A 13,020-nucleotide genomic window follows, 5' to 3' on the forward strand; every position below is an offset into this window, starting at 1 on the left:
CACTACTTTCTTTAAGAAAACTGAGCAATTCCTCCCAGCAGCTTAATGATTCTAGCAGGCCAGCTGTTTTGTAGATGGAGGATTTTACTTCTTATCTAGGTGTGCAGACTTCAGTACAGAAAGCCAGGGTCATCTCCTCTACATCAAAGGAAAGGCTAGCAGGAGTCCAGAGGCTCCAGGCTGCTGACCTAGAGAAGGACCTACATGCCTGGGAAGACAGGGTTTCCCAATTTAAGAGATCCATGAATCAGTGACTTCAGCTAGGGGTAGAGCTGTGTACCTTACATTGGTGAAACCAAAGGATTAGGAGGCCTTACAGTTGTGGGTTTTACTTATAGTTATTGCAAATGTCTGTATATTTCAAGTCTGGGAAAAAGTTTTAACAGATGCAGGGAGGAGGACAGTGGATGGGATTTTCTGGGGGGAAAGATCAGTCAATTAGGAGGTCCGCTGCTGTTCCGCATGTTGAAACCTGCTGACAATTCCAAGCGTCCCCCACCTGTTCTTATATCCACTCATGTTCTCATAGTCTCCCTCTTCCCCTGCCCTGTCCTGTACCCGCTTCCTTCAGACATCTAAAGTCTGCCTACTATTTTCTTTTCAAATTAGGATGGTATTGATATAGCCATCCATTTTCACTAAAGAATAGAATGATGAACAACATCTTCAAGAATTATGCCCCTCCAGAAATGGTGTTCTCCTTTTAGTAGTTTTAAAACTGTGTTTCAGCAGACAGTGTGATAAGAATCACGTCATGGTTGTCTTTATATCTACAGCCTAATCAATTAAATGGAGTCAAACTGCAGAGATGCCACATCCATGGTAGAAGTCCAGCCACTGAGTAGGTGGGAGGGGACACTCGGAAGAGAGGCTTCCTCCTGTTATTGGTAGGAGCGTGGAGTCCAAGCAGTCTTGACCTCTGTGACCTTTCCATTGGATCACCCCTCCTCCCTGGAAAGTCAGCCATCGCTCCCTTGGCCGTCACTGTGCTGCAAAGTGATCTTCTCTAATTCTGAATAACCCGGAAACCAAATAATTACAGTTACACGTCAGGAGCATCTTGTAATACTTCTGTGGGCTCCAGGCCCTAGAAAATTCACGCGTTGGAAAAAATAAGTTCATGAAACATCAACGTTCTTGTCTTTTCTAAGCCCAGGCAGTAGAAAGGGTCTAAGACGTGCAAAGGACGCATAAAACAAGGAGTCCGTTTTCAAGGTGCCTCGAGAGAAAACTCAGCCGAATGGCAAAGAGACAGACGCGCAGAATGGCTTTCCGCTCTGCTTTCTTCAGGCCCCACAGATGGCATGTGCTTTCCGTGGTTTCCTGTATCTTCAGAGACAGGTTTGTTCCCAGACCATACAAAGCAAGCTTTCATTCTAACAGTAATGTTTATCCTGACACCCGCCTTCACCACCCCCCACCCCCCAAAAAAGCAGTGGAGGAAACATCTGAAGCAAAAATCAGCCAAAGGAGACAGTGACAAAAGATCAAAATGAATTTAGCAATCAATTTAAGGCGAGTGCCCGTGTAAAGAAAATAAGGCCCAGGAATTAAGCGATTCATCAGACAGTTCTTCCTCCCACAGGTCAGGGTCAGCGCCTCCTAAACCGTTGACTCCGTGTGCCCCCACCGTCACCTTTCCCTGTCACGTTGCAGACAGACTCCCGCGTCTGGCAGACCAATACGTGTAAGTGGCCGGCTGAGGGCTGCGATTACTCACCCTTTCTGTAACGTGTGCCCACAAATAAACCATCCACGCCGGCCACTGTGGCCCCCGCCCTGAAGACCAGTCCTCGCAGACACCCTCATGGCTTCGCTGAAGCCCCTCCTTCTATCCTTTTTCACGAAGTTTACTTTGTTTACAGCCAGTTCTGTTCGTCACCTATGAAGTGCTTCAAAGCCCATGATTTTGTCTACAATTCAATACATCTCCGTCCTGTTTTATTTTGAGTCAACTTTCGGTGATTTTTAGTTCTCTTTGGCTTCCTGTCACCATAAATACCAGTTTTACATTCACAAAGTAAAGCTGATTATCCTGACTTCACTTTCTAGAGGTTTGGAAAGACCGATGTATCATGGATGTTCAGAAATACGAAACTATCCTATTTCTTGGCACATTCGATCATAATTTGCTTTTTTTTCCTTTTTATGGAATATGACTGATAATTCATGTTCATTGGGGACAAAAAGAAAATTCAGTTAAGCTGAAAGGAAAATATGAAAGCGCTGATCTTACTATCCTAAAATAACCACTATTTGAGATTCTGGTTGCTAATGTTCTTGTCTTTTTATACTATTTTTAAATCATTATTTACATTTTAAAAATGTATTCACACAGTGCACAGTTTTGTAGCCTTTCCTCCCACCCCAAAACATATGTAAACACCTTTATTTACTGGGGTGGCAGGCTGCATAACTGTCTACCCCGTAGGAAAGACCATGGTTTTTCACCAGTCCCCTGTTTTGAATACTTAGGTCGCCTCTGTTGTTTTGAACAGATGCTACAACTAACACCTCTGTGGCTGAATTTTTACACTCACCCTAAGTTATGTTAAAATACATTATGAGGTATAACTGTCAAAAGTCTGCCTGACATGTACAAGTTTGATACATATTAACACTTTAACTCCCACCTGTAGTATATAGAAATTCAGGGCTCACACTTCTTGTGTACAGGCAGTCTGTCTGTTGCCATGAATTTTAGTTCCATTTAGCTTCCATTCCCGGGCCTCTTACAGTCTTATTCATTTCACATATGGTCCTGATGTTATCAGCTTTGTGTAGTTGACTTTTGCCCTCTGCTGCTTAAGCATGTGTTTCTAGAGACATGAGATTCTGGTTTCTAATTAAATAGATTCAGATTTCCGATTGAATTTTCAGAGCGTCCTGTCCTGTATGTCAGTGCCTCATAGAAAGTCAACAGAAAATCCTGGAATGGTGATTAATACTTTAAAGAAGGATTAAATTAAGAATGTGGGGAGAAAAAGAATGTGATAGGGGCCCTAACGTTCATTATACTTATCGCTACACCTGGTTAATAGCACCAACAGCACATTCATATCCTTTCCAGAATTGTTCCCTCTCCAAAATAAATAAATAAAAGCAACACCTTCAGGTTCTAATTAATCTCTTTGTTCCAATCCACTTTGCAGAATGGGACCATGGGTGTCCAAGTCAAAACATTGGCTCACATTTAAAATTCTGTTTTCAGAAGTTATTTCAATATATAAAATACACAACATGGGACCCGCCTGTTCCTTTCAGTGGGACCCAGGAACAGGCCTTCTCCTTCCCGGTCACTTCCTGTCCCTGACCCTTTATAGAACCCTTGCAGCCACCAGTGGGTGTTAGCAGTCCCCACTGCGCAGTTGAAGACAGTGAGGAACGGGGAGGTCTATAGCCTTGCTCCATACAGAGTCCATGCTCTTTTTCCCCATCAAACCCTATCCCAGTAAATGTACACCCGTTGCTTGGGAAGGTCACACATCCCAGTGTGGCAACTCAGTTGCCCTCCACAGGGTGAGGTGGTTTATGGAAAATATCAGCTTCACACATTTCTCAGTACTGTTTGGTTGAGTATCAGATATAGAAATAAAAATAAGAAATGTGCCCTCTTTGATTTGGAAATTTTCTGATTCCTTTTTCCGGGAAGATACTTTGTAGCATGCTCACCAGTAGCATTTTAATGTACTACTTTTAATCATAATCTGCTGATTTACTTTTTATAGAAGTTGATATTAAAAAGTGCTTTAATTAAGAGCTTTAATTAAAAGACACTTTTTATAGCATTGTTATTAACATGGAGACTTAGGCTAACAAACATTTTTCCAAAATACCCCCCACCCCCCGAAGTTTTTACTCAGGAACTTAAGAATGGACTGTTATAAAAGAAAAAATGGTGAAACATCAACTGAGTCTGTTAGAAACTTAGAAGGGCTACAGAATGGTGTTTCTAAAATAAAGTTCCCTAACCCTCTGACTTCATTTTATTCAAGACAATATTTCATACTAGCGCAAATCTGAAAAGTATGTAAGATCTTTCCATAGAAACACATGCTTACAAGGAATTAATTCTTCATTTTAATTAATGTTTATGCCTTTATGTTTCATAAAAAAAATTACTTGTTGGAAATGAACAGGTTCAGTATTTTATTTCTTTACATTAGGATGACTCAGGGAAAACAGACCTATGCTATATAAGCTTAATATTCAACACAGTGAATTAGGCTGTGGAACCAAACGAGATCAGGAAAGACCAGACCTTTTCGTTAAGTCAGGAATCATCTCTTAATTGGGGGGAAGAACTCCTGAAAAATGACTGCACACACACACCCCCCACATACTATTGGAGAGAGTTGGTTCGGAGTCATGGAATGTATGAGGTCTCACTAAAGCCTATGAAGGAGTTTCGGTTGCAGCCTTGAGGCAGATGATCAAGAACTATGCAGCAGGGAAAAGTCGTTAATACAGCTGCTTGTTAGAAGTACTTGGTTCCCTGAAGTAAACCGTAAGAAAGTACCATGGGTTCAGAAACTTGAGTGGAGTATCTTTAACCAAGGATATCAAAGAAATTCAAACATTTAAAAATTTGATAACATGTTAAAAGTTGTGTATGAGGAAATGTCCAGTACTGTTATCATAATAATTTTACAAGTGAGGTAAGAGAGGTCAAGTGACTCACCAAAGCTGTGGCTGGAAAGGGACGGAGCCAGAATCTAAGGCCTCGGCTGGGATTGCAAAGCTGGGGACTGTTCACACGTGGGCATGGACGCGTCTGATGCAGAGTGGGATTGCCATTATTTAAAATACTAGCATCAGAAATAGACGACTAGAATTAGGATGCGTAGTAAAATGTCACCGAGTTAGCCTACATCCCCACAGAGGGCACCCTCAAAGTAGGATAGTTGTAGAGATTTTAGTGGAGCGACTGTTCATAAAATTGAGGACCAGGGCATTGAGAAGTTTCTAGGGAGGATGTGGTGCCTTGGGGTTTGTAACAGCCAGACCTGAAGAGGTGAGGGGAGAGCACAGGTACTGTGACCCCAGAACAGAGGGCTGTGTGGAGGCTGTGGGGTCAGCTGGCTGGTCAGAGACCATGGAGGGACAGAGCCACGTTCCTGACCTCATTCTCCTCCCACTCTCTGATCCCTTGCTGGGCTCCCCATCAGCCAGACTCAAAGTTAGAAGGAAAGGGGTCTCACTGGTGTAGTGGGCACAAGTGAGCCTGGCTAAGCCCAGGGAAGGCTGGGGAGGGCCCTCAGGAGAACACGCAGATGTCCATCAGGTGTTTGGGCAGAGGTGGTCAGGTCAGGCTGCAGACCAAGGGTCCCCCCCTCTGAATGCTGTGTTACAGATTTGCAATGCGATAAGGTACTTGCCTCAGAATGTGAATCAGTTATGACGTTTTATTGACAGCAAGACGTTCTCAGTGAAGGAGTCAGTGTGTTTGTTCACATTCTGGGGCAAGCTCCTTATGTCATTATGGACCTGCTCTTTGAGTAGCACTGGTCTAGACTCCACGGCCCTGCACATGATGACAGACATGCTGGAGTCCTCAAAAGGGGCTCCCTTGTCCCCACTTTCACCTCCTGCTTCATCTATGCTAAGACAAGAAAGCTAAGACTTTCTTGCACTTCCTCTCAGGTGATATTTAGTGCTTGCAAGTTGGGTTATTCACCTCACCTGTACAGGTAGGGGACCGAGGCTCAGAAAGTCCCAGTAATGTTCCTGTGGTTTAACAGCAAGTGGCACAGCTAGCGGTCAAGTCCGGATCTGACTCCAATGTCTACACTCTTCTTAGGTTCCGACTGCCCCAGGGCAGTGCTTACACTTATCTGTCATTAATACCCAGGAAACAATGCGGCCTTATAGGGGGGGATGCCATGTTTGGAGACCCCTGGCTATGTTCTCTGTTGCCAGTTAAAACCAAGTTATGATTTCTGGGAAAAGGTATTCCCAGAAATACCTATTCCTAGCTCCCCAAATCAGCACCATGTGTGGGTCCCATGTGATTCAACTGTGCGAAGCCTTTCCCAGCCCACCCAGATGAGGAAGCAAAGTCAGTTTGTTTCCAAGTGGCTCTTGTCTATTTCCATCTCTTTTTAAACCTGGGAGGTCACAAAGAAGATGGAGAGAAAGAATTCATGAGAGGGATGCATTTCCTTAGAAATGTTATTAATTGGCGGGCAAAACAAAAGAAGGAAATAAAATAGCTACTCACTAAGTAAAGGCATCTTCTTCCCTTATCTCATTAAAAATTAAAAGCACTCTTGGTTTAAGTAGGGCAAATTAGTAATTAAGTGCTATATAATCAAGTTGTATAAACATAATATGGAAGAGGAGGCCAAATTAATCACTCTGCTGGCTTGTTTTCGCCCCATTAATGCACCTTTTCCTTGGGTCCTTCCTGTGATGTCAGGATGCATTTTCTGCCGTCCTCGCCTGCTGGAGGTCGGGTGGGCTGTGATCGCCGGGGTGGCAGATGACTGTTGGCTGGGTCTGGGAAAGACATGTCTGGGCCTTGATTCAAGTAGGTGATAAGGCTCCTCATTTAATTCTTTAAGCCCAGGTTCATCAGCAGGAGCCTGCTGTGTGACAGGGACAGTTCTAGATGGTAGCATGACAAAGGAAGATTGCACACCTCTCAGTGCCCATGGAGTGGCCAGTCTAGCGGGGAGGAGGTGGACACAGACAGATACAGTTATGAAAAAGTCAATACACAGTGTAATGGCAGTGACTGTGGGGCCTGGGCTCAGATCATGGCCCTGCCACTTACCTGGTGCAAGTTACTTAATTTCTGTTTGCCTCCGAGCCCTCATCTGCAAAATATGACAAGCAGTATCTGCATCACAGATACGTTATCTCACAGCGCGTGCTGTAAGGAGCAAACATGTTGGTACGTGCAGTGTGGCATAGTGTGTATTTAACATTGGCTGTTATTCGTTTGTTATAATTGCTCTACAGTGAGGTAATGGAGCACCAAGGGAAGAGTGTCTTCCACTGTCTTCAGAGCTTAGAAAGGCCTTCTGAGGAGGCACCGTTTGAACTGGGCCCTTAGAGGATTAGCTAGTGGTGGGGCTGGTGGAGGTGGAACTTGCGGGGTGGGCTTGTGACCCCAGTACTGCTCTTAACCTTTGCAGTGCCTTCTCTGAAAGCAGAGGGAGGAACAGGTGCCTCAATCCTGCACAAATCTCTCCCCATTCACCTCAACGCAGTGGATGGAACAATAGCTGCTGGAGCTGCAGCCACGTGGTACTCTGGGGGCTCTGCCAAGCATGGGTGAGCGAGCTGAGTCCACTGGGGGCAGGATAGGAGGAAATCAAATGGGGCAGAAGAGAGAAAGTGGCTCTCTAGGTCACACTGCTGCACTCCAGGGTGATGGCTTCTCCTTGGCTTGCTGGCTGTGTGAAGGAACCTGCTGGGGAAGGTACTTAGCGGGTATTTTCTCTGAGCCTCAGTTCCATGTTACCGCCAGGGTTGTATGAATGGAAGCGTATTTAGCACAATGCCTGGCACACAGAAAGTACTATTGTCATTTCCTGTGTTAATTTAATTCTCAGGACAAACCTGTGAAGTGGGTGGTATCATTGGCTCACTTTATAAAGCAGGAAATTGAGGCATCAAGACATCAACAAGCTGGCCTAAGGTCACAGAGACAGCTAGTGGTAGAATTTGGCCATAAACTCAGGCAGTCCAGCTCCAGACCCAGCCTCTGCTGTCCCCTGCAGCCCAGTGCTTCAGAGGTACTTAGAGCTAGATTTACATATTAGATGTGAGCAATAGGGCAGAAGCCGCTTGTGTCTTAGCCCCTCACTGACTAGTGAGGAAGAAGTTCATTCTTTCTGCTGCTTGCGGAAGTGGTAGGCTTGAGCCCACAGCCTCGCTAATCCTTTAACAGGTGGGGAAGGTGGAGGAGGCCAGAGTGACTCACGAGGAATGATCAGTCCCTGGATGCAGTGAGAATACAGCTGCTTACACTGCTGCTGGCAGTTTTGCTTGGGGAAGAAAGCAATTTGTTTAGTTGTTTGTCATTAATATTCAGCTTCCACAAAGGATTTGAGGAAGCTTGTAATACATGACTAAGCAGAATAAAACTCTCAAGTCAGAAACTATGTAGAAGAAGGTGAATACACTAACTACTTAAATTAGAGGGAGAGGGCCTGCAAATTTGTGTGTCTTCAGATTCCAGGTGGTTCACATAATGTAGGAAGATACCGGCAGTGGATCAGATGGTTTGATTCTGTACTGGGTTGGAGGATGTATGCTCTGCCTGAGGGCATTGAAATGGGGTATGTTTTAATCCTGGATTGGTGAGTTCCAAGCCAAAGAGATTTATGGGGTGGGTTTGGCCTCTGGGTCTCTGACCCATAAATAAGGAGATTACTTTGAGCTTCTAGGCAGTCAAGACAAAACTGGGAAATGTGTCGAGTCATACAGTGTTCATAGAATCAAAGAAGTGTACCAGTTCTCCAAAAGAGACCATGTTTTTTCTGGTGCCAAATTCTAAATTTGCCAGACCTTTAAAAGCTAACCTAGAACTTGTTCCATGAACTTTCACAGAAGCAGAAGGATTCACCTTGTTAAGAACCCAGAACATGATATTGAAACTTCAGAGTATGAATCGCCCAGGTTTATAACTTTCTGGAGACGTCGTTTGTCCCTGGAGTAGAGCTGAGACTGCCCAGTGTGGTAGATGGATGTCCCTCCACCTCTCTTCCCTGAACATTCCTTCCCTTTATAGACCAAGCTGTATCACTGATCTGTGAGTGTCTTAGGGGACCTCAGTACGAAGGCTTTTTACCAGCCTGGCATTAGGGAAGTGCTAAAATGAAGCACCCATCAGTTGAGAAGGGCAGCAGATGTTGAAGCATATCAAATGTCAGTAAACAGCAAGCCTACAGAGGCCACTGAACTTGGCATCCTCTCGGCAAAAATACCCTGTTGCCTTCAAGAGGGAACGCCATGGACCTTTATAAACTACCTTAGGTGATATACTTGTTTTTTAATCTCTACTTTTTTTTATTAGGGCAAATTTAATGCTCACAAGGTGTTCTAGGCCTTCAGCCCTGGAAATTTAGGTCTTCAAAATATCCTCCCAGTAATTATGAGAAATTTATGTTTGACTTATCTAGTACCCTCCCTTCTACTCTTAAGAGTATGATTCACATTATAAGTAATAAATAGGGCCATAGCTAAGAGCATAGACTCTGACGTCACGTAAATCTGGGCTTCAGTCCTGAGTTCAAATGTGATAGCTGTGCATTAAGTTAATCCTTCCACCTTTCTAAGCTGGCTTCCTCCTTTGCAAAACACATAACTATTAAGAATAGGTACCTCATAAGATTGTTGCGATGATTCAGTGAGATAATATGTGTAAAGTGTTTACTACACTTACTGGTATAAGTAAACTTTTAGTGAGAGTTATAAAATTGATAACAATATTATGTTGCTAACTATCATTATTAGCTGATTATCAATCACATGCTATTCTAGCACTTTCCATATATTATTGAAAGATGGTTGGGCAGTCTTTTTCTTTTTCTTTTTCTTGTCTAGTTTCTGTCTGATAGCTTATTCACCCCTCTGCTGTGTATTACATTTCCCAGGCTCCCTTGTAACTGGTCTCTGGTTTGGCCAATCGGAGATACAGGTGGAAGACTGATGTGCAGGAAGAAGGGAGAAGTTGGGCGATTTCCCCCTTCACTATAGCAGCAGCTGCATCTCCTGTGTAATCCCAGCTCTTAGCTCTCTCTCTCTCAGGTTCCAGTTCTGGCCACTCAGCCCTTCTTTCGTTTCAGCTCCAGCCTGACATCTCTAGCCCCTGGCTGTGGTTGCACCACAGCTTCCCATTGTCCCTTGATCCCTAAGCGGGGAACAGCTTTCTGCTGTTGCTGATCTCTGAATTGCTTCGACATCACCTGTGAATTTGCCTTCCTTCCCCTCTCCCAATTGGAATTAGCTAAGCTAGGCCTACTGGAGAAGGGGTAGCTACTTATCATAGAGAATAGTGTACTTTATCTAAGTGAAGCCCAGATGACAAGAAAGTGACCTAAGCATCTTCAGTGAATACCCAGCTCTGAGTTAGGCCTTGAAGCCAGTAGGCTCTCCCTCTAAGGAGACAAGACTTGACTATAAGCCAGAGGCAGGCCCATTAAAGACAGTATCTAGTAAAAAGGAATAGAAACTCCACTTTCTTGAGCCAGAGCTGTGGACCATTCACACTGATTATTCTCATCCCCCAAATGAGGAAATGAAGGCTCAGAGAGAAGTGATTTACCCCAAGCCACAGCGCTGTTAAGTAATGAAGTTAGGAGTTGAACTTAAGTCTGTTTGTCTCAGAGCCTGTGCTTCTTAGGGACTTATACCTGTTCCTCAGTGTCCCAAGCTTTCTTCTTATTTCAAAGCAGATAGTAAGAAAGCTGCATACATCATTCCTATTACTCTGGCCTTCTTGTAGAGATTTCCTGACAGAAACAATATTCAAGCTTTCTTACCTAATTCTTAATAGGTTTATGTGGAAAGTTAGTTTATTGCTTCCATTTTTACGAATGAGGAAAGAAGCTCAGAAAATTAAAAGCACTTACCCAAAGTCCCACTGGGTGTTATAATACTCAAGCTGGAATTGGAACACAGGCTTTTCTGTCCCCAAGCACACACTCTTTTCTACTGGTGACATCAAAGTAGTACTAGGTTATGTGGTGTATAGGGTGGGCTGGTTTTTTACAAATTGAAAAAAAAGGTCCAGGAAGACCAGGTTCCCCACCTCTAGGAGCTGACAGTCAGGCTAGGTAAATAAAAACGAAGCAACCTGAAACCAAAGAGGGCCATTACATAATCTACTCTCTGGTAACAGCTACAAGCAGGAAAGAGAAGTGTGGTTCTGTATGAGAAGCATAAGAAGTGCGGCTTGAAATGGAAACATTAACTTAGGACGAGCGGAGAAGCAGCAGGAAGAGGGTTTTCAGACAGAGGTGCTAGTGAGAGCAAAGGAATGCATGCAGGCGGAACCTGGGAAGGACCCCAGGTTCGAGTAGCAGAAGGGAAAGCTGGATATGTAAGGGCTACAGTTGATTGGGGGTGGGGGTTGTTAACTATAAACAGATCAATTAGGAATTTGATCAGGAGTCTGGGGAGCATCCTTTGCCCATCATCCCCTGACTCTGTCTGTTTTGTTTTTTTTTTTAATGTCATAGGCTAATAGCCTCATTTAAAAAAAAAAATCAACATTAAGTGCTTTTTAGATGATAATAGTGCTTCCTGCTTAAGAAAAATCTCCTGTAAATTAATTCATCCTGGGAGTAGTAGCAAAGGTTTTTACTTATCACTGATAGTTTTAAAGAGTCCCTGATATAGAAGGGGAACAGTCTTTAAAGGCCCCTAGAAAGCTGCCCTATCTCACGAGAGCACATTTTCACATTTTCATCCAGCGTGTTATAACATCATGTTTGAGCATTTCAGAATGGAGAAGGTACCTTCTGAGACAATGCCACTGACATATGGGAAGTAAGCAAATCCACCTCACTCCAGCTCATAATCTACCCCCTGTGCCCTCCACTCCTCCCCCAGGTCAGCTGACCTTGGTCTAGAGGAGCCTGTATGTTAGATGGAGTAGATCAGAGTAAATTCCCACCAAGTTGGCCCTGTCAATTTTACCTGTCAGCATCTTTGATAAGGAGGGATCCTGACAGACCAGACTGTTTGGAATGATTGGATTACAGCAGTTGTCTTCATAACAGTAAGCTGTCTAACTACAGATGCTGGAGGAGAAATTTTGAGATGATCCTAAAGTGGGATTCAAGCAAGTGCTTAGACTGCTAGGAAGGAGTAGGCTTTCTAATGACTCCGACGTATTGTAGTGTGGTGGGCAGCTGGGACCCTTCTCTTCAAGGTGCTCCTAAAAACAATAACAGAGGGGACTCCCAGAGTATGCACCTGCCCCTGTTCATACATTTTTGTGTGTATAACTCCTCACATAATCCTCTCAACAGTCCCATGAGGTCCTGATATTAGTTGCACTTTGCAGACAAGGAAGCTGAATCACAAAGAGGTTAGGTACTTCCCCAAGGTCACACAGCTAAGAAGATAGGAACCCAGATATTCAGACCCCATAGTCTGCTCACTGGGATAATCCCAGAACCCTTCTGCAACCTTGGTTTGGGAAGCTCCTTTTGGGAGGCTGACCTCTATACTTTCCTGTGTCCCTGCTTATCTCTAGCACTGCCTGGAGGTGTTTCAGTGTCTGCTTGCCCTACTTGGGTGTGAGCTTCCAGGTCTTCCTCATCCTTCGCCAGGAGTAGGTGCTGAAGAGGTGTGTGTTGTACCAACTTGGAGATACTTTGTGATTTCCCTGGAGCTGGTTACGAGGGCAGCCACTTGTGGGCGATTACACAGGAAGCCAGCCACTTATGGAGAGTCTTTAACAGATAAACTCCAATCCTAGACCACCTAGTTCTCAGCTGTGTCTCTGAACTACTTTCTCTCGTACAGTGGATCCAGACTGCTTCTTCTGACTCTCAGTTACTCTCATTTTTCAAAACTAACCTCCTCCATTCTTAGTGTTGGTTCAGATACCAAACAGCTCATTGTGTAAGCTGGGGAAGAAGTTTGTGTTTGGATTTCAGATTCCTCATCTTTAAACAGAAAGAATCAGGTCTGGTTTTCAAAAATGTCAAGCAGTGGAACATTTGGGAAGCCAATATATAAAACAGGTAAAAGGTGAACCATGTCTCCTGCTACCCTTGTCACTCCCTGTCCCCACGGCCTGGCAGCTGAACAGAAGCAGCATTAGTCTAGGTTGTCTCAAAGGAAATAACCAAAAACATATTAAAGTAACTAATGCTAATACTTAATACAATAATGAAATAGTTTCAAATGGGAGATCCAGGCGGTTGAGAAAGGTAGGTTTGAGGGTTCTGTGTCTGTGTGGCTGACTGTTCAATGCTCTTTGCTCCTGGGGGTGGCCTGTCAGCTTGGCCTGACTGTGTACAGTGGGGTGGGGAAGCTAAAGCCTCTGGGCCCCAT

The 13,020-nt window shown here is 44.1% G+C and overlaps 1 protein-coding gene across 6 annotated transcripts in view; it reads left to right on the top strand.

The window, feature by feature from the left end:
* The window catches only part of FGGY (FGGY carbohydrate kinase domain containing), a 383,752-nt gene that overhangs the window by 318,019 nt on the left and 52,713 nt on the right, over positions 1–13,020 (top strand). Inside the window, exon 15 of one of the 6 annotated variants that reach the window (XM_053921137.2) lies at positions 777–3,897. The exons of the other annotated variants lie outside the window; for them this stretch is intronic. Coding sequence (XP_053777112.1) covers positions 777–845 — 69 coding nt within the window. The 3' untranslated portion in view covers positions 846–3,897. Of the gene's footprint in view, positions 1–776; positions 3,898–13,020 lie in introns of those variants that run through there. 6 annotated transcript variants of the gene reach the window in all.

The sequence above is a fragment of the Desmodus rotundus genome, chromosome 3, assembly GCF_022682495.2.
Source record: "Desmodus rotundus isolate HL8 chromosome 3, HLdesRot8A.1, whole genome shotgun sequence".
In the NCBI taxonomy this organism is placed as follows: Eukaryota; Metazoa; Chordata; class Mammalia; order Chiroptera; family Phyllostomidae; genus Desmodus; species Desmodus rotundus.